Source organism: Ostrea edulis, chromosome 6, assembly GCF_947568905.1.
Source record: "Ostrea edulis chromosome 6, xbOstEdul1.1, whole genome shotgun sequence".
NCBI lineage: Eukaryota > Metazoa > Mollusca > Bivalvia > Ostreida > Ostreidae > Ostrea > Ostrea edulis.
This window is the reverse complement of record NC_079169.1, coordinates 77190055-77212055: the sequence shown is the minus strand read 5'-3', so window position 1 is coordinate 77212055 and position 22001 is coordinate 77190055. Positions and strand designations below refer to the sequence as shown.

The following is a 22001-nucleotide window of genomic DNA, read 5'->3' as shown; positions in this document are numbered from 1 at the left end:
AGCTCACTTGAACTTGTAAAACCAGCTGAAAATATGTATTTTTGAACAATCTCAGTGAAAAGGGGTTCCGGAAAATTGCATGTACCACTCCCTTTTAATTTCACCAATTATTTCCAATGACAAACACACAATCATCTCCAGAAAGTCATTTTAATCAAACAGCATTTAATGTTTAATCAGGGACTGATCTTTTAGGCAACAACAAATTAAAACAGATACAGTATTTGGGAGTGTTTTTTTTTATTTTTTTTATTTTGTAACAATCTGTTTCCAGTATTAAATGTGAATATGATTATTGCCCTGATGTACAGTTTTAAAATAAATAACAAAGAAATGTCCAATACAAGAACTAATGGGTGAAACACAATACATAATGTAGTACAATATCTATTAACAACTAAAAGGGTTTCTACAATAGATATAAACCATATGTAACACTTACAACAACTAAAAATACTTCAGTTCAATAACTGGTTCTAAACAAGTTCTACACACCTACAACTAAAAGTACTCTAGTTCAATACCTGGTTCTAAACAATCTCTACACACAGATTACATCTACTTATCATACAATATTGCATACAGTCTACACACATTTGTGAGAAACAAAAACAGAAAAATTAATTTGCATTGCTTGTGTGTAAAATACAGATAGCTAGTTTACTAATAAGATATACATAAAGTTATACATGTAGTACAGGAATGTTTGGATGCATGTACCCAATTGAAAATGAGGTAAGAATGAACACAAGTCATATGGATGTGCCAGGGTACTTACTTTATTGGTATATACAGAGAAGCACCAAGTTCATTGTTGGAAGAATAAAAAAATCTGTCATGGACAAAAAATAAATCTGAACTGCAACTGGTAAGGTACAAGTTCAATGTTTCATTATTTGTTTTGGTAAATGGTTTATGACATGAATCCTTTGACAAATATACATCTCCTAAAATGAAAATACAGATTATCTTCTAAAATCTGAAGTCGGCATAATGCTCAGATAAAATACAAAAATTTACATGTAGTTTATAAAACAACTTTGTTCACATCATATACAATGTAGATGCATACTATTAAAACACACAGAATTTGGCACATGTATGTGGGGTTTTTTTCTTCAATTTTTTTTCCTTTAATATCAAGTCATGAACATAATTTGTAGAAACAATGCAAAAATATACATGTACTTGGAACAAGAAATAATTATAGTGGTTACAAAAAATTCCATTAGCTTCCTAAAAGATTGAGATGCTGGTGGTGAAATTTCAGGTTTAAATACACACAGAAACTGGCACTAAATAAAAAGCACCCATTTAATACAGTACCATTCCTTCTTTCATTTGTATTTTGAAAGCAGTAATACAGCTTCAAAACGTGATACTACGAAGCTAAGAGGCAGAATGTTAGCATGATTACATAAGTCCATTTTAGCTTACAAAGACTTGTAAATGAAATTAATAAATAAACATTCAAATCAAGGTTTGACTAGTTTCAACAACCTCGGCCTTGGCGTTTGTACCATTGTGGTCACTATTTTGTACTTCTGGTATAGCTAAGACTTCCTGTATTCTGTCTCCAACCTCATTCTCAATGTCGGGTTTGGATTCTAGATAGCTGTGCCAGTTAGAAACTGGTAAATTTTCATTTGGAGACAGTTCAGTGGGACTAGGCAATCTAATATCCACATTGTCTATATCGAAGATTTCTTGCATATTGTAACACTGTCCATTATACTCATCCTTGTAATAATATGCCATCACCGACTCCATCTCATTGGAGATATGTAAGCACTGTTCAAAAGTGTCAAACAACTGGTCTGATATGTGATCACCAGTTGTATTCAGATGGACGTTTCCTCCCAATCCTTCCGACCGCATCTCTAAACTATTTATGTCCATCTGATTTAGATGTTTTCCAAGATTTGCAACGGAATGAACAGGGTCCTTGGATTCTGTTTCAAAGTCAACAGCGAAGCCAATGTTTAAGTTTCGGACTGAAGGGTTCTTGGGCTCCGGTTGATAAGGACTGGTTTTTAATGAAGCTGGTAATCTAGGTGGATTTCCGTAATTAATCTCTGTGATGGCGAGCTGGCATGTAAATCTGGAAATGAATAGAAATGAGGTCACTGGATTGAAAACGTCAAGTTGCAAAAATCTTTGTTTTTCTTCTTGATTAATTGTAAAGTCTATAGAACTTGCATAACTATGATAATCCTGATAAACCTCCCATAATAGTCACTTAAGCTAATTAATTATTAGTTATTCATTGAATCTAATCATTATAATGAGAAAATCATTATCATGTAAAATCATTAATTTTCAGTGTGTGTAATTTATTTTAATGTTTTTGTGATAAGACTTAAAGATCTTTATATAAAAATTTGAATTAATGGTTAAGTAAAGCATCACATATGAAGTATTATTTCACTATTGAAAGAGTGATACAAGCTCTCATTTATTTTATATGGATTTTTATTTTTCCAGAAAAATAAAATGATGTTTTGTTTGCAAAGAAACTTCAGAGTCCAAATTTCGCTTTGATTAAATGCATGATAAAAATATCCAATAAAACATGCCAAGAAGAACCAGCAAATAATAATATTTCTTAACTTTAGCCATTTCATTTTCCATTTCTTTTATAATATATTTGTTTATTATATCACTTGGGTGACCTATTGCTATTGGTCTTTGACATGTGTTGACAATTAAACATTTCTAACTTCTTCTTGATAACTTCCCTTCCAATTCTTTTCAAATTTGGTGTGAAGCATCTTTGGGACATAAATTGTATCTACTAGGACTTTTGCACCCCTGGGACCTTAGGAGCAGGGCAAAAGGTGCCAAAAATGGACAAGTTTTCAAAAATCTTCTTATCTACAACAGTACATCTACAGATATCGGCTTGATCATTAATTTGAAAGATTTGCTGATACTATTTAAATACTAAATGCATATTTAAGAAAAGCAGAAAAGGATCTACCAAAATTGCAAATTCCGTAACCCCTAGGTTCGAATTTTAGGACGGATAAAAATATTCATATGGTGTTAATATAATATATACAATGTACATGTATTATGTAGTCTTTCATCAATATGGGAACTTTCAGGTGCATTTTTTGTTTTCAGAACACAGCTTGTCTTATACTGCTGCTGAATTTAGCTTAGCTATATCCAGAACTGAAAAATTACAATACTAAATAGGCAATGGGGCTAGTGATACTTTTAATGAATACTCAGGTGACCAATAAGCCCTTTGGGCCTCTTGTTTTTCAACTGACATGTTTCTAGAAGATCTTAGCCATAGATTTCAAAATTATTAAGAAATAATGTTTTTAATTTTCAAAAATATTTTATTTGAAAAATTAGAATGTCTATTTGAGTATTTTAGACATGTTTTATTGCATATTTATATCATGCATCAAATCACAGCAAAATTTGGACTCTAAAATCTTTTATTTGCAAACAAAACACTTATTATTCCGGAGAAAGCACAATAAATAACCAAGAACTTGCACCAGTCTTTGAAAAAAAAATTTTAACACGAGATGCTCTAACATGGCGAATTCGGTGTAGAGATCAACTTTTTGATCATGAAATCAAGTCCCTTCAAACAAGCATACTTTTTTCAAACCAGCAAACTTTGACATCATGTCTATCCAATAGTTTTCGGTGAAGTAAAATTCTGATGTGTTTAATCTTCATAGTACAGTGCAATGACATTGTAATTTACATGTAGTAAACTCGTAATGTGATTACATATTTGATGTCCTTAAATATGTTCACATGCACTAATACCAATGTACTTCAATTTTGTTTGAATAAATCATTTCATTCCAATTGTTTTTTTAATAAAGTTTATTTACATACTCCCATTTCATAATTATAAGAATTTTATTCTAGAAGAGAACATGTTCATAAATAGCCCTATATCAAAATATTGACTTAATGTCAGTTTGTGAAATGCTGACTTCAGACATAGAGATACAATGTCTTGTGCCTCTAGATAAACCTGTTGGACATTGTAGTTCCTTACCGTGCACATAGAGATACAATGTCTTGTGCCTCTAGATAAACCTGTAGGACATTGTAGTTCCTTACTGTGCACATAGAGATACAATGTCTCGTGCCTCTAGATATACCTGTAGGACATTGTAGTTCCTTACCGTACACACAGAGATATAATGTCTCGTGCTTCTAGATAAACCTGTAGGACATTGTAGTTCCTTACCGTACACATAGAGATATAATGTCTCGTGCTTCTAGATAAACCTGTAGGACATTGTAGTTCCTTACCGTGCACTGTACTGTCGTCTGTTTTGTTGGAACTGCTGAAGGAGGTAGTGCAACAAGGTCAAGGCTTCCTGATACATTAGTCGAGCATCATTTGGCAAAGAGGGCAAGTATTCCATTACTCTGAAATATACAGTTTACATCTTATATTCAAACATTTCGTCTTCACTTATACTTAAAGAATTAAAACAGATCACCAACACAGTGAGAATGCAGGATACACTTTATTGGTTGACCGGAACTCATTCGTTTATACTGTTTAAAATACAAAACATTCTGTTTCTGCAACATGTCAAATTCTATCATGATACAAGGCTTGGAAAAATTTATCTATTTGATCCTCATATCAAAATTTACAAAAATTAATGCAACAGGCAAGTTTTTCATTCATTGAACTTGGCTGTGGGATGATGTATGAGTTACTTTTCGTCGTTTCACTGGATTTTTTTTTTAAAAAATTGCATCAATCAAATTCTTTATTTTTACACAGCTATTTCATTTCATACTTTATAACCTATAATTAGTCTTTTACTACCATCTATTGGACCATAGAGGTTTAGGACTTACAAAACACTGTACTGTAGTTGTTTGATTTCCTATTGACTGTCTACACTGAATGTTTTATAACAGTATAACAGTATTAGTTAAGTGCTAACAGGTGCTTGTCAAAGAGAGTAACTCTTAAAGACGAAACTGGGAAGCCTGGGTTGATTTAGCATACTAATAACAAGGGTGGCTTAATAGGAACAAACACCATAATCATGTGTTGCACAGTTGATAATGTCTGTATAAGCTTTTGTAGGAAAATTTGTTATAAATTCAAATGACACACCACTATCTTTAATATCCTAAAGCATCTCAACATTTTTTTCAAATTTAGTATAACTAAGTCTGATACAAAGGAGCCAAAGAATCAAAAGATATTTAATGCTTAACCTATAACCAATAAAGTACTGTGAAACCCTTTTAATTTACAAGAATTTTATTTTATTGTAAATTTACAAGTTTGACTTCACACGAAATTAGGGTTCTCTTCAAAATATTTATATGAATACCTACTACAAATTGATCGTTCATAAATATTATGTCTCCCTGATAAATCTGACAAGAGAAGACTATGCAAATAAAACCTCATGAAATAAAAGTGACACGCACACACACATGCAGCAGACACATATTGTACATGTTCTTTAGAAAGATTTGCAAAATTGTTTCATTTCCATCCTACATTTGCAATGTTCCTTTTGGCACTGAGGAATTTATACCTATGTTGCATATTGAGCTCTTTTTTCTTGTTCAAAAAGAAATATGTACCTGAGTGTGTAATTGTAAATAATATCTGCAGGTAAAAACCATGGTGCTACCATAATGGCAGCTAGTCGTAGTGCCCTGTGTCTCTGGATGTAGGACTGGAAGCCTTTGTTCATAGAATCACAAGCCACTTGGAAGGCTGAAAATGTAATTGAAGAAACTCAAGAAACATATACAGAGTACCAATCACAGTACACGATATAAAACATAACACTTACAGAGTACCAATCACAGTACACGATATAAAACATAACACTTTTTCAATCTATACTTCAGTGACTGAAAAAAGAAAACCAATCTCAGAAACTATTTTATTTCTGTCAGTGTGAGAAAAGCATGTTCTATAAGCTTGCTTTGGTAGCATCACTGCAGGTAAAAAGAGCTAATCTAGGTATTAAAGGGATTTACCACCCCCTGCATCTTTATACACTCTACGACAAAGCTGTGAGCAATTACAGGCTCTAGGAGGTGTACAAACATGTAGGGGGAAAGGCTTTCAAATTGTGACATCATTGATCAATACCTAACCATGTGTAATCACAGGAAAACCCATTGTGACATCAGATATCTTTCTACACCAGCCAGTAATATAGTTATTTACTACTTGATCATTGGACAGTCAGAATGTGCCATTCTAGTTACATAAGAAATATTATTATATGATCAAATAATTCTGAGCTCTCCATTTGGCCAAGATCCTGGCTTACTTATGCTTAGAGATATTTTGGTTTTGATAGCAATACTTGAATAAAAATTATGCTTCCATTCTGCAATGTGGCAAGCATTCTTAAAAATTTTATATTTAGAGAGAGTGCCCTCAAGGTGACCCTATTGCCCCATTCTCATTTATTCTTTGTACAGAAATACTTGTTATTTTTTAACGAAATAAAAGGGGATAGTTATCAATGATAAAGAACACAAAAAGTCTCAGTATGCTGCTGATACATTTTAAACCCTTGATGGTAGAGATAAATCACTTTCTAATACATGTATCCACACTTCGTGCAAATTACGTCCCTTGTCCGTCATCTCCCAGTGAAAAATCGTATTTTCCTATGTTGGCCTTTGTAATTTTTTTATCTGTAGCTTTGAGATTTGTTATTTTTCCATCAATTGCAATCAACTACAACAATGCCCCAGGGTGGGGCAACCCATTATAAACTTGTATGAAAAATTGATAATTAGCTATGATTTACGGTGGGAACATCTTACATTTGGTAGAGTAAAGAAGGAAAACTTGGCTATTTACTGATTGATCTTTAGCTGACTCCGCAAAGGGGCATAACTCTCAGTGAAGTGTTGATAACGTGTATGCTTTAGATACCATGATATTTTTCTCAAGACTATCAGGATTAAAAATAAACAGCATAAAAACAAGAATCAATTGAATTGGATAAAAAATGTTTTCTGCTGATGTCTACCATCACCCAAGATGGAAACTACACTATGGCCCAGAAGCTTTACTCTTTTAGGAATACATTTTTCAGTTGATTTAGAAAGAATTGTAGAATAAACAACAGTGCTCAAAGTGTAGTGATCTACGTGAGCGGATCATAGGATTTAATTTTAATCAGATCGGATAGGGGGGCTTAATATGACTCATATGAATTTTAAATCAATTTCATACTGAAGTGCTCCTGGATCCAAAAAGTAATAATAAGCAACCAATCCTGGTTTTGCTTTTTTGAAACTTCATATGGAAAAGGAGTAGTAAATTTTGGAAATTAACCTGCTAAAAAATACTTCCAATCTATTCTTTGAAGAAGAAAAATAAACAAAATGACCTTCACTATCCCTTTAAACGAATTTCCTGTCCATTTTTTGAGAGGCTACAAAGATATCATTACCAAAGACGTTATGGGAATATGTTTTGAATTTACATCAGATTCTGCATCACAGTGGTTGCAAAACAAAATTCTACTGAGAATAATTCCTGTTAAAAGTTACCTGAAAAAATCTAAATTTTGAGTAATTGATAGTTGCTCATCTTGTGGTCACAGTTCTGACACCATTGAACATATTTCTGTGTAATGTGACAATTTAGTAACCTTATGGAACCAGCTAAGCATGCATATTTTATAATAAAACAATGTATATTAATAGAATCCTTCATTAGTACAAGTGCGGGATAGGGAAATTCCACCGAGGGGACAAGATTCACAGTCTAGGACGAGGCTTTGCCACAAAAGTAAATAATAAAGGATTATTTTTCTCACATTTTACCCAAAGACTAGTGCATAAATTCAAGAGCTTTGACAAAATTCAAAATAATTAAAATCCTCGTTTGATCTAATCAATGCAAAAACTATACCCGAAAATGGTTTACACTGTAAGTGTAAACTAAAAAAAAAACCTAGCTTTGTCCACCATAAAGCTATATAAAATTGAAATTTAAAGAAAACAATACTACAAAATATTTTACTTCACCGTGTAACGTAAATCATAGAAATTTTATATGACGTCACAATCAAATGATGTCGCAGCAGTGTGAGACAAAAAAAATCTCACATGGCTCACATGGGTAGAGTCGTCGATCTAACATTGCAAATTTTAAAAAAAGTAACTGTATAATAATATTTACTCGTTGCTTTACCAATTTTGAACAATGTATGGTCTTAACAACTACAGCTTGTGTACTTCATTCTAGCAAGATTCGTATTCTGGTACATTTGGCGATAAAGCAAGAGCAGCAATTCATGGTTGCACTAAATCGAGACATTTTTGTTATCCATTATCATACACTGCAGAAGTGCTGCTACATGCAATACATGATTACACTAAAAAAATCCATCAGCTCCATCTGTACTAAATTCTAAAATACCAAAATAAGTACACATAGAATATCTGACTTCTGATAATTCATGGACCCACCATGTGCCACAGTTGGAGGCAGAGTGTCAGTCAGGGCCCCCTGAACTTTCTGTCTGCATTCCTGGCAGTTCTCCCCATGGGGATCCTCATCTTCCCCAGACATTTCCTCCTCCTCTGCCCCTTCTGTATCCAAGGCACTGAGCTGATAAGAGCTCTGTACAGGTTGGATGGTGGACTTGACACTCAGGTGACGTGTGCAGGAAATCAGATCTGTATAACAATGGGTCAATGAGATTAGTTTCACACATAAAATACAACTTTTACAAAAATTATTTAATCAAAAAATCTTATTGTCTTAAATTGCTTTAACATAAAAATATCAAAGTTCTCTTCTGTCTCTGTCTTTCTGCTCTATCTGTCTATCTAGCCTGTCCTTACTGTTTTTCTGTAGAAACTTTAAGCAGTCATCAAATCCTTCAGTACACATGTCACTAAGTATGGAGGGGTGGGGTGGGAACAGGGCCCTAGAGATTCTGTAGAGATTCCTTGTTGTCAGTTGCATGCTAGTGTTGGCCAGTATGACGTGGTCATAGTTTGCTGAATTATCTGATGGACAGATGTCACTTTCTCCGGCAAAAGGAGAAACAGTGATTGTCTCATCATTCAGAATGGGGAGGTTGTCACTCAGACCGCCATCAACATATCTCTGAAAAGAGAAAGTGTTACTCTATTAACAATTGGTGTTTACTTTTTCTCTTACAAGTTAAATATTTATTTGTCTAAAGCATTTATATATCCTACTGTGTTACACTGTACAGTACTTTTAACTATATCACAGGACTAGATGATATCAAAATACTGTAACTTTACAATATTTCATCCGTATAATGTTTTTAATCAAACAATATTAACATTTGAAATCAGACAGAAACTGCTTAATTGTTGTAAGTATTATGTCGATTTTAGAAGGGAAAATTATTTTAATAAAAAACAAGCTCATAATCATCACTGTGCAATTATGAAATGCAATTAGTTTTGTTTACATGTGCTCTTTGGTATATATAAATAGAGCTGATGTATACTGTATACAATTATAAAGTTGTGACGAGACAATCATATTAATGTCAATGTACAATACATGTATAAAGTGATTGGCATACATGGTATAGTAAAAGAACCTAAACTTGATGTCTATCAAATTATCGGTACTTTCAAACAAATGATTTTAATATGCTTGGAATGACTTGAAAATTAAGCTTACTGTTCCGTGAAATGCAGGCGGTATCAGCCCTGAGTAAAGTGGGACGTGTGCACTGCACAGAAGGGCCTGAAAAAAATAGACAAATCTCAGTACTTAAAAGAAATATTCCAGACGCATAACGGCTGCCATATTTAAACAAATACAATGCACAAACACACATTCTAAAATTGTTTCTGGTATCAAACAGATTGTAAGCAAAAGGAACAAAAATCATATATGCATGTAAAATAGTAATTAATGATAACATAATTTTGTGTCATCTGTGATGCATGGGGATTAACTACTTTGTCTGTATAGTTATGTAATCATTGCATTAAAGGCTCTTCATTTTCAGTTGGACTTTCACATCTTCCACTTTGACTGAGCTATTTTATTAAGACTTAAGGAGGAATGACACACCTGAGAAATCTGATATGGATGGATTGTGGGGGATGTGTACATATGATATTTTGAAAACTTTTGTTAAATGCACTTTTAGTAGAAAATAATCTGGAAAAAACAAATTAAAACCCGCCCTGCTAGATCTGAATCCACAACCTACAAAACTTTAACCAACTTAGCTACCCAGCTAGGCAATTGGATTTAAAAGGAATATGCAAACACTGCTGATATGTATATATGCAATCTCTTATCTATACTCCACAGTGACATCCTCGACAGAATATCAAAATGATGATATACAGACCTAACCATGTTTGAAATTTGGATAAAATTGTGTCACCTGAATATATGTATAGGTATGCACACTACACCTTTATACACCTACATACTTGATCTTAAAATATGCTATTGCCCAAAACTTATAATACATGTATATATCATATTAACAACACAGAACTGCACAATAATTTGACCACATGGAACACAGTGCAAAAATACCTCATACTTAATTCATATAAATTGATTGACATGGTGATCTTTGGACAGCTGACCTAAATATCTTCTATAAATAGCTCACATGTTTGTACACTTGCCAAGGAGTTTCGTAACACGTACCAGATCTCAGTACACCACACACGCTTGACCTTGCCCTCTACTAAATGATGGCTTAAATTATACCTGAATCAGATCAGCTTTGGAATGGAATTCTGAGACCAGCACTGGTTGTCGGTCACTGACCCTAGTCAATGACACATATAAACGACCCTTGACAATCTCGTGTGCATTGTCCGGTAATATGGAGTCCAATACATCTCTCAGAATTTTCGACACATCAAAACTTGGATGTAAAGGACCGAGAGCTTTGGAACGGGCTTTTGTGGCAAGACGTAGAACAAAGCTTGTACATTCACCTGAAATTACATTTCATAATTTGTATTCATAGATTAAAGTTATAGCAATAAGATAATCATTTTAATATATATTATATAATATATTCTTAACATAAATAGAATTTATAAAGAGTCACAAATCATAAAGTCAAACATAATGAAATGAGCCTTTCAATTCAAGTATAAATGGGATCGAAAACATATATACTGACAGATTTTTAAAAAAATGATTCTAGTTATTACAGTGGTAATATAATCAAACAATCCGAGACACTACTAAGATAGCAATCATAATAGAATGTCTAGTTGAACCCCACAATGCTGCTATGTTCACCTTGTGGGATGAAATGTATCCAACTCAAAACTGAACTTGAAGATTTGTATTGAACAATACTTTTGTGAATCTTTTCAGTCCTAAATATGGGACACCTTTACATTTGCACTTAACCCAGTTTACTGAATTTACAAAAAATTAAACCCTGGTACATATCTCCTCTTTGTCCCACTTATAACTCAAGGTGTAATCTTTATCAATGGTCATTTTAACATAGAATGAATTATGCAGTGTTATAGAACACAGAAAGGGTCCTCTGGACAGGGCTCTATACTAATAGGTCATGTATTATGTATGTCCCTTTGTATACAGCACAGGTGGTCAGGCACTAACTGGACTTGATTCTCACCTGCTCTCTACACAATGGGCTAAATGACAGATGGGGTATGGTAAACTGTCTAACGTTTTATATACATCTAATACTACACTCAAGGATCAAAAGTATTTTTTCACTTTTAAATTTCACTATATATTCTTTAGAGCTTTCATATTTTTAAAAACTTCACCAAAATTTGATAAGTAATGTTATCATTATGAAATTTTCAGAATATGTGCAGAATTCACTCAAGATTCATGACAAATGTTACTTTTAGAGTTATTTTTTATCATATATTTTTTGTGGGTTTATTTAAGAATTACAAGGTAGACTTTTTTTAATGCTAAAATTCATATAGCGAAAATTAGCAGTGCAGAAATACTTTTGACCCTTGAATGTACTTCCTATCTTGATTCCTCCTGTCAATTTCAATTCATTAAATGTGAGTTACATGATATTTAAATTTAATTATCAAAGTAACATATCTTTTCCTTTGTCCCATTTAATGACCACATAAAACATGTGTAAACCAGAGCATGGTTTAAGTACATTCCCCAAATCCAAGTATGTTAATGCCCCAATTCCCTGTATATAATATATGACAGTTCTTGCTAAATATTTTCATTAAAACCTTAAAAGTTAGTGAACTCATATAAGAAACAATTTCCTAATAGGGTATGATTGGGTGACAAAATGTACCCCAATACATAGCTGCCAACCACTAACAATGGTGAAAGTGAGTGATAACACAATGGTGTAGAATTTTGAATTATTGTAAAAATTTACACTAAGGAAATATCAATTTCTTATAATAGAGGATCATTTCATAGAAATTGTTAAAAGTCAAGGGGGGGGGGGCGTCACCTTCAATGGGGGGTTGGGGTGGACAAGTTTCACAACCAGAAATAATCCCTCTGTTCCTACGGAACTATAATAATATCAACGATCAAAATTAGGTCAACATGGTGAAGGTCAGTGATCTTGGCCTGGTTACGAAATATGCGAATTATTTTAATAAAACAATACAATTTATTACCTATATCAATGCCACACATCAAACAGGTAGACACAAGGGCACCAGCACTAGCTCCTAAAAATGTCGCCTTTTCGATCAGTTGTGGTGCATGTTGTTTGAGGCAACTTGCCACACCAACGTGGTAAATCCCCAAAAATCCACATCCCGCGAATGAAAAATTCATACTAGGCCTAAATTCAAATCTTCACAAATCCATTTCTGTGTTCTGGGGTTCTTGTTGTTTTTTATCTCTTCTTCTTATAACACAGTGAAAGCTTAACGAAAAGGTGATAGTATCGAAAATACACAAGGCGATCTGCTGGATTACTGACGTCTAGTTTGTTTTGAGCACGTGACCAAACTTTATAGGACGAGCCCCCCGAAAAGGAGCCTTTTGATTGGTTGAATCTTATCATGTCATGTCTAAAGAGAAGAACAAGTTGAGCTACATATATATCCGGAAAATAATACCTTAAAAAATATGACTGAAGGTATTTCCGGGTACAGAGGATATACAAAGATTAAATGACGAAGAAGAGTATTTTCAACAGATAGATCAAGTTATACAGCAGCAAAAGATTTAAAAAAAACACTCACTTTGGGATATAAAATATGTCTTGGCCCTTTTTAACATCTGCTTACTTGATTAAAGCTTATAAATCTATCTATATAGTGTGATGTAGTCTGTGTGCTTAAAACCTCTCGATTTCAGTCCTCACCACTGGCAAGGAGAAATGTGACAAGGGGAGCAATATGTAAGCTTTATGATCCTTTGCCAGGTTACAATATTCCATTATTATTCCTCTCCATAAAAAGCATGTCCTATGCAATATACCTCGATCCTCGTGAAGGCAGATGGATACTGGGCACTACCGGTATTTGGCAAATAGTTGACTTGTGTGGTTGCCATAAATCCCCTTAAGAAAAGGAAAACTGATTCCAAACCTGGGCTGATGGAGCTTGTGAGCATGGGAATGCAGTTGTCAAAGGGAAGGGGGACCCCTATACAGAAAATCCTTGCTCCTCCAGATTAGGGTTGGGTCAACATCCCATTCGCAGAAAAACATTGAAACAGAAAATGGGCCAAAGCCTTGAAGAAGCCTGAACACCCTACCAGATCAGTAGTAGCCCCCAAATTAAGGATGCTGGCCAGTGGTGGGGAACATGGAATGTCTGGACAATGTATGCTGCAGGGGTAGCTGTGCAAGTGGAAAATGAGATGAATTTAATACAGGTACAATATGGATATGATCAGGATAAGTGAGTGTTGGTGGACCAGGATTGGCAGAACAAGGCTGGCAACAGGAGAGACAATGGTGTATGCAGGAGAAGAAGACCAGCATAGTATAGGGGTGGTGCTGATGATGTTCGAGGACGCACAGAAGAGTCTTATGGAATGGAGGCCAGTAAACAGTAGGATCATTAGTGCATGGTTCTATTTGGCATGTAGGGAAGTGACAGTAGTACAGGTGTAGGCACCAATGAATGAGGAAGGAGACAAAGAAGAGTTCTACAACAAATTGGAAGAGACAATAGATCAGTGCTACAGAAATGATACCATGTCGGTGTTGGGCGACTTCAACGCTAAGGTTGGCACAGATAAGAGACAGAGAGTGCATCACGGGAAGGCATGGAGTAGGAGAGGTGAATGAATAATGGTGGAGTTCGCGTGTTAACTATAGTCTAGTGCAGAAGTTTAGTTTATGCATGTCTAGTCAACTAGTGCACGCGAACGAAGTTTAGTTTAGTTCAGAAATAACAATATGGCTGTCTGCAACAAATCAGTTGTGGAATTGTCAATTTTGCAAATATGTAGTTTTCGATGATGACGTTGAAGAATCACAGATGTACCAGCATAAATCTACTAGCTACAGCTTGTTTCTTGATAACCATGTTTTTCAGGATCGAAAATTTTCCCAAAATTATGAATCATTTAATTTAGAATATTTTTTTTTTTGCATTTATTAAGCTCGCTTTCCAAGTGGAGAACGACCGACTTCGATATTGATTATTGCATTTTACCATGCTTTGGGCAAGATTAAATTGTAAAGCATGGGCCTAAATGAGTAAAATAATTGAAAACACGCACCTCTTTGTGATTTCTGTCATATATTCCTTAAAATATAATCTCTACCATCATGTTCATTTGTCCGCCATCTTTGAACTAGACCGCTAGTACGTGATAGAATAGGTAGTGATTTTCAACTAGACTCGTTCACTTCCAGCAAACTAAAGAACGTTCGGGTGAACTATAGTTTTACTTATGTGACTATAGTTGGCACTCGAACTCCACCAATGGCAAGAGGCTGTGCGAGTTTGCCAGCACAAATGGGATGGTTATCACAGGAACACTGTTTCCACACAAAGAGGGACATCTTGAGAAGCAGATAGATCATGCACTGGTATGTACATCAGGACAGAAGTGGTCATCAGTGCTGGACACTAGAGCAACGAAGGATGATTTAGACAGTGACCACAGATTAGTGAGAATAAAACTTAAGCTGAAAATGTAACACTGGGGAACAAAGCAAGGGAGAGGTAAGATCATTGGAAACTGGAAAGCCTGGAGATCAGGAAGCAGTACAGAGTGAAGATGAGGAACAGGTTCCAATCACTGATGGAGCTAGAGGGGGTAGAAGAGGTAAGTGAAGCTGTGGAAAAAGTGTATATAGAGTCAGCAGGGGTGGTTGGCAAGACCAAAAAGAAGAGCCAACCATGATGAATAGGAGGGGAAACTTGGAAGAAAGTAGAAGAGAAAAAGTGAAATTAGCTGGGACAAGGTCAGAGGGTGAAGGAGAGGCTGAGGTAGGAGTACAATGATAAGGACAGGTAGGTGATGAGTGCGAGAAACGACAAGTGAAAGTGGGTGGAAAATCGGGCAAAGAAAGCAAAAAGAGCAGCAGAGAATGGAAGGAGCTGTCTAACTAAACCAGGGTACTGACAGGAGGGAGGAGACAGTCAGGAGGAGTGAAGGATACAAATGCGGACAGAGAGGATGGCGAGATGGGTGAAGCATTTCAAGGGAGTGCTCAATAGGGAAGACCCAGAGGCAAATGAAGAGATGGAGATGGTGAAAGAAGACATGGGAAAAACAGACTGCAGAGTTTAGTCAACAAAAGCTGATGGCAGCATTAAAAAAGGTGGAGATGGGTAAGGCACATGGAGAAGACAATGTGAGTGGAGGCCTGATAAAGGTGGGTATGGAGGAGATGAGTAGGAGGCTCACCAATCTAATTAAAATTAGAGCCCATGATCCGCTCATCTACTATCACTACACAGTGTAGACTGGAGGTTCACAGACCAGTTCAACATTATATGGCAAAAGGAAAAGTGGAACAGATCGTGAAGAAAGGAGACATGAAAGAATGTAACAACTGAAGAGGAGGGATACTGCTATCAGTGATGAGTAAGACATCGGGGGAATAATGATAGACAGAATAAAGGAGGGGGTTGAAAAAGCTCTGAGGAAGGAACAAGCAGGATTTAGACTGGCAAGAGGAATGTGCAATCAGACATTCATTGAGCAGGCACTCAAATGGAACACTGGACTGTACTTGCATTTTGTGGACTTTGAGAAAGCATTTGACTCTGTGCACTGGGAGAGCTTGTGGAAAATGTTAGAATCATATGGGATGCCAGTGAAGATGGTCAAGATGAACAGAGAGCTACATGATGGATGCGAGTGCGGTGTCGTGATGGAGGAGCGAGACGAGAAATATTGGAGTGGTTCCAAATCAAAACTGTAGTTAAACAGGGATGTGTCATGTTGAGCTTCCTTTTCCTACTGACAATAAGTTATGTGATGAGAAGAGCAGTCGAGAACAGGAAAATAGGAAGCTAGTGGAAGTTTATGACAGTATTAGGGTTTAGCAAACGATCTTGCACTAATATTATCAAGGTTTGAACACATCCACAAAATAGCAAGAGTAGGATTGAGGCTGAATAGAAGGAGGTGCAAGACAATGAGGATGAATGGAAAGAGAGACAAGGTGAAGGTAGGAGAGGATGGGAATTGTTTACCTGTGAGGATGAATGGAAAGAGAGGCAAGGTGAAGGTAGGAGAGGATGTGAATTGTGTACCCGAGAGGATGAATGGAAAGAGAGACAAGGTGAAGGTAGGAGAGGATGGGAATTGTTTACCTGTGAGGATGAATGGAAAGAGAGGCAAGGTGAAGGTAGGAGAGGATGTGAATTGTTTACCTGTGAGCAATAGTGACATCAGGAGAATCACTAGCCATCAAGAGCTGGACAAACAAGGCAAGAGCAGCATGGAAGACTGGGGAAATATGGAGTGCAACCAACATTGGAGTTAAAATGAAGGTCAAGCTATTCAAGTCTCTAGCAAGATCAATGCTGATATACAGAAGTGAATCGTGGAAGTTTACAAAGACAGGAGAAGACAATAGATGCACTCCAGTTCAGATGCTTGCAGAGAATCCTGTGGATAAGGTGGCAGCAGATGATGACAAACTGGGAAGTGACAGACTGGGTGGACACAAAAGCAATAATCGACGAGCTGAGGAGATGACAATGGAACTGGGTAGGACATGTGCTACAGAGGGAAGATGACATTGACTGAGACAGCACTAGGAGGAACACAAGAACGTGCGTCATTTTATGAACATGCATCAGTGCAGTCCCTCGTGTCCTTTTCCCTTCTGGTGTCCACCCTAGTGCCGTCATTCAGTCATTGTCAACTTCCGTCCATAGAATGTCCTACTCAGTTCCATTGTCATCTCGGCTCATTTTCATGAATGTCACCATCTGCTGCCACCTTATCCCCAGATTTTTACACCTCTGCTATAGACTCGCTCTGGTACCAGGGTCATAGAAATCGGCACTCTCCTTGTGGTTCTTGAAAAACAGATTTTCTTTAAAAAAAATTCCTACATACATGCATGTAAAACATTAAACTTGGCCTTACACAGGGTTCAAATAACATGATTTGATTAGCTAAATCCTATCCCTGCTGTACACATGAATGTAATGACAGTTTTAGAGGCCACCTATCATCCCTTGCTCAATCATTTCCCTCTTGTCATTTTGACACATCACAGTTTTAATTAATCTCATCATTAGATGCCAGCATAATATCAACAAAACAAAGTGACTGCAACATCCAAAATAGATTTATTTCAATATACAACAATGCCTTAACAATGCACTATATTTAAAATGCCAGGTATAATTATCATTGGTAGAACTTTGCTAGTGATAATATTTGAAATCAGTTGACAATAAAACCACAGGCACTTGATGAGCCTATGCACTTTCCAAAGATGCATGTATTTTATGCTGTGTAAAGGTGTGTCAAGTGCCTTTGTACCAAATAAGTAAAAATGTATACTTTCTTCACAATTTTTTGAAATATTGCACAAAACTTCTGGATTTCATTACAATGAAAATATTTATCTATTATGAAAATCTAGACTTCAACAAATTATCATGGCTTACAATCAACAAGCTATACTTTTTTCTTCTTCAAATTTTAGCATATTTCCATATAGGTTTCATTTGCAAACTAATGTACTCTATTGAGGAATATTTCCGCATGTACATCCCATTTCCAACAATACTACAAATACTAATACATGTACTATATATTTACATTTTTTTTTTAATGAATTTAGGCTCTTGATAAAGACATAATATTAGAGAAAAGTACTGTATGTACATGATAGCGGTAAATGGATTTCATAATAAATACTATTGCACAACAAATAGATACAGTATTTTTAACACAACCATCATAACAGCGAAAAATAAATCGCTGTATTAACAAAAACAATACATAATTGGACGTTCCTGTGATCGAACAAAGGATTTCAAATGAGCAAATCACATTTAACTTTTATCAAAATAACAAATAACAAAGAATGTAAAACAGAAAAAAGTTGTAGAGTTAGATACACAAAAATGGATTTCTTTTAGGGATAAATGTAAAAAATAGTAGATAGATATATGTATTTCACTAAAATAAATGACAGAATAAATTGCCAATGGATAAATCAAGGAATGTATTATTGAATGGAATGCATTGGTGATAAATCAGTATATGCATGTTCAAAGTTCCTTTTATGTAGACATGCCGGCTTTACCGGTAAACATTTTCTATGAAGAGACAGAGAGAGAGATTCAATTGCTATAAATAAGAATATAAAGTCCAAATAAACCCGTGTTTTGTTGTATATATACCGTATAATGCTGGACTTCAGATGGATTTATTCAGTAATCCAATCTCTTAAGAGATTCTTGACTTGGCCAATATATATATAATCTATTGCACGAAAATCATATCTAATATTACTATAGTTTTATATAAACTCATTTAATATATAAATATATTTACAACATACACTGTAGATATATATCTATATAATTTGATGAGTTAAAAGATGTAGAATTTATTGTTACCTCTTTAAGAGTTCATAAAATTTACTTCAGAACTGTTAGTTTTGGAATGTGAACTTTATGTTACTGACAAAATGAAATGAATTTTATTTCAATGCAGGGAAGCATTTGAAGATCTGTCAAAGGTGATATTTATGTATCGTGAAGATATGAATAAAAACTCCACGACAAATACAAATTTTGCAATGGAACATTTAATTCCAATATAAAGCTTACTTGTAAAATAATCATAAGTTGGACAGTGTTGTTAAGTTTTATCATGTTATATCTTAAATTGGTGGTGTTTAAAGTTTTACGGTGTCGTATATTAAATGGACTAAGATTTGAGCATGTGTGAGAGACTGCACATTTAATGGTGAACAAGATGATACAGATATGCATCAAATTGTCATGGTTCTAAAGAGATATTTCTTATATTACATTTTAAAGAGTTGTGTGTATTTCTGATGTGTAAATTTGACTTTGACCCATCAGGCAGTATTTCACGAGGGAATTGCTTGAAAAAATGATACCATTGAAAGATTTTTGCATCATGCTGTGTATACAAGATATCTACATATACTAAATTGTATGGTGTTTATGATAGTTGTAGTAAATGTAAATATATGCAATACCAAGAAAATGTGTACATAAGTGACAAAATTTGCCCCAATGACACAATTCCTGATAAATGACCCTAACGGTAAACTAAGTAGTAATCCTTTTGGGGAATTTTGGATAGAAAATCCAATTTCAAATGTAAAATCAACTAGATACATGATGTGAGTTGTAAGTAGGTCAGAATGCATCTTTGATGTTACTGAAAGGTCGCACAGCAAGGTCAACAGGAAGTTTGAAAGGAATGCTGTTCAGCTTGTCAAGAGACTTTAAAGCATCATCGAAACCTACAATGAAGTACATCAAAATCTTTTAAATCAACAGACTTCTGAATAAACAAGATGTACTGTGAGCAATGCTCACTAAGAATACCCCCCGCTTACCCCAATCTCCCAAAGGGTGTTGTTAATAGGTATAAATTACCTCTTTCCTGAGTGTAAAAATATGGTATGCCTTTGTAAAAGAAAATGGAAGACATAGTCCGAACACAAATCCATGGCATAAACCTATAATTTTGACCTTGAGATCAAAGGTCAAGGTCATAAAGAGGTCATGAATGTACATGACACATAGTCTCATGGTGATACACCCATGTCTTATGGTATGACTATGTCAAAACCCTATAATCAAATTTGACCTTGAGGTCAAAGTTCAAGGTCATATAGAGGTCATGAAGGTACTTGACACATCGTCTCATGGTGATACACTCATGTGTCATATATGATATGCCTATGTCAAAGAACAAAGAAGTCATGGCCCTGACACGAATCCATTGTAAAAACCTTTAATTTTGACCTTGAGGTCAAGGTCATATGGAGGTCATGAAGGTACATGACACATCGTCTCATGGTGATACACTCCTGTGTCAAATATGGTATGCCTATGTAAAAGAACAAAGAAGTTATGGCCCGGACACGAATCCAATGTAAAAAAACCTTTGACCTTGAGGTCAAGGTCATATAGAGGTCATGAAGGTACTCGACACATCGTCTCATGGTGATCTACCTGTGTGTCAAATATGGTATGCCTAAGTCAAAGAACAAAGAAGTTGTGGCCCGGACAATAATCTGTACAGACAGACAGACGGACAGACAGACAGAGTGATTCCTATATACCCACCAGAACTTCGTTCGGGGGGTATAATAAGATCAGTATTATCAAATACTGTAAAATCAGTCATTGTGGGACCACATTTTCCTGGTATGAATTATTTTTGGAATTTTTGTGTTAGGAAGCCATTGTTCTTTATTGTAGTCTAGTTTCACCTGTCCTTAGACAATTTGAACTGGTGGTCATGTCCATACCACAAATATGACTAAAATCTAACATTTAATGAAAAGGAGTTATTTCAATGGACCATATGCAGTATGCAACAATAGTGTTAATACATGATAGAATGTCTACCTAAGATGTACATTTATCATTATATACACTATATATCATAGGATTATACAAAGAACAATCGAAAATACTAATACTATGAATATCAAAACCATGATGTGCACTTTGATGTTACCTGCTTTACTACTCTGTATTAAATTACATATATGTACAGTGTATATTCCTCACAAGTTTTCTAAACGCTACACTTAAGGTCCAGATTGATCATAAGACAATCAAACTAAATCAAATATGTAAAATTTCTAACCTGTTCGTGCTACATAGCTCCAATCCTGATAGTAGTTGTCAATTAATGTCTGGGTGCGAAAGAGTAACTTGAACCACACCACTATCTTCTTCTCACTATAAAACAAGAAAGTACATGTATATGTAACTGTTAAACTGATACTGCACAGAGAACCAGTCAAAATGATTCCTGTATAGAACATAGACAGGAAATGTCCAACAGCCTGTCTGACACTGTACCGAGAACCAGTCAAAATGATTCCTGTATAGAACATAGACAGGAAATGTCCAACAGCCTGTCTGACACTGTACCGAGAACCAGTCAAAATGATTCCTGTATAGAACATAGACAGGAAATGTCCAACAGCCTGTCTGACACTGTACCGAGAACCAGTCAAAATGATTCCTGTATAGAACATAGACAGGAAATGTCCAACAGCCTGTCTGACGCTGCACCGAGAACCAGTCAAAATGATTCCTGTATAGAACATAGACAGGAAATGTCCAACAGCCTGTCTGACACTGCACCGAGAACCAGTCAAAACAAGAGGTACTGTGAGCAATGCTCACTAAGAATACCCCCCGCTTATCCCAATCTCCCAAAGGGTGTTGGTAATAGGTATAAACTACCTCTTTTCTGAGTGTAAAAAACAAATGGCATGACAAACCGAACCATATTGCTACTTCGATGTCCAGTGCGCGTGACCTTTGACGTTTTGACCCCAAAATCAATAGGGAACATCTTCATCCCATGGGTA

At 35.3% G+C, this 22001-nt stretch overlaps 2 protein-coding genes across 2 annotated transcripts in view; both read right to left on the bottom strand.

Annotated features, from left to right (window-relative positions):
- Window positions 1-131: 131 nt before the first annotated feature.
- LOC125682953 (patatin-like phospholipase domain-containing protein 2) lies at window positions 132-13005 on the bottom strand. The gene is made up of 8 exons (XM_048923596.2): window positions 12631-13005; window positions 10733-10965; window positions 9674-9739; window positions 8851-9118; window positions 8473-8682; window positions 5605-5740; window positions 4294-4413; window positions 132-2101 (listed from the first exon to the last, which is right to left on the bottom strand). The coding sequence occupies exons 1-8, from the start codon at window positions 12791-12793 to the stop codon at window positions 1471-1473; spliced, it is 1827 nt and encodes a 608-aa protein (XP_048779553.1). The 5' UTR covers window positions 12794-13005; the 3' UTR covers window positions 132-1470.
- Window positions 13006-17716: 4711 nt separating this feature from the next.
- Window positions 17717-22001, bottom strand: part of LOC125682955 (RUN domain-containing protein 1-like) — a 30593-nt gene continuing 26308 nt past the window's right edge. The window contains exons 15-16 of the mRNA XM_048923597.2: window positions 21266-21360; window positions 17717-19904 (exon numbers count right to left, since the gene is read on the bottom strand). Of these exons, the coding sequence (XP_048779554.2) occupies window positions 19798-19904; window positions 21266-21360 (202 nt within the window). The 3' untranslated portion in view covers window positions 17717-19797. The remainder of the gene's footprint in view (window positions 19905-21265; window positions 21361-22001) is intronic.

Bases quoted from the DNA above. Each gene is read 5' to 3' on its own strand.
- LOC125682953 (XM_048923596.2), bottom strand. From the start codon at position 12,793: ATGAATTTTTCATTCGCGGGATGTGGATTTTTGGGGATTTACCACGTT. The intron at 10,966-12,630 runs GTAATAAATTGT...ATGTAATTTCAG, and splicing joins GATGTGTGGCATTGATATAG to GTGAATGTACAAGCTTTGTT. The intron at 4,414-5,604 runs GTACATATTTCT...TGTATATTTCAG, and splicing joins ATTTACAATTACACACTCAG to AGTAATGGAATACTTGCCCT.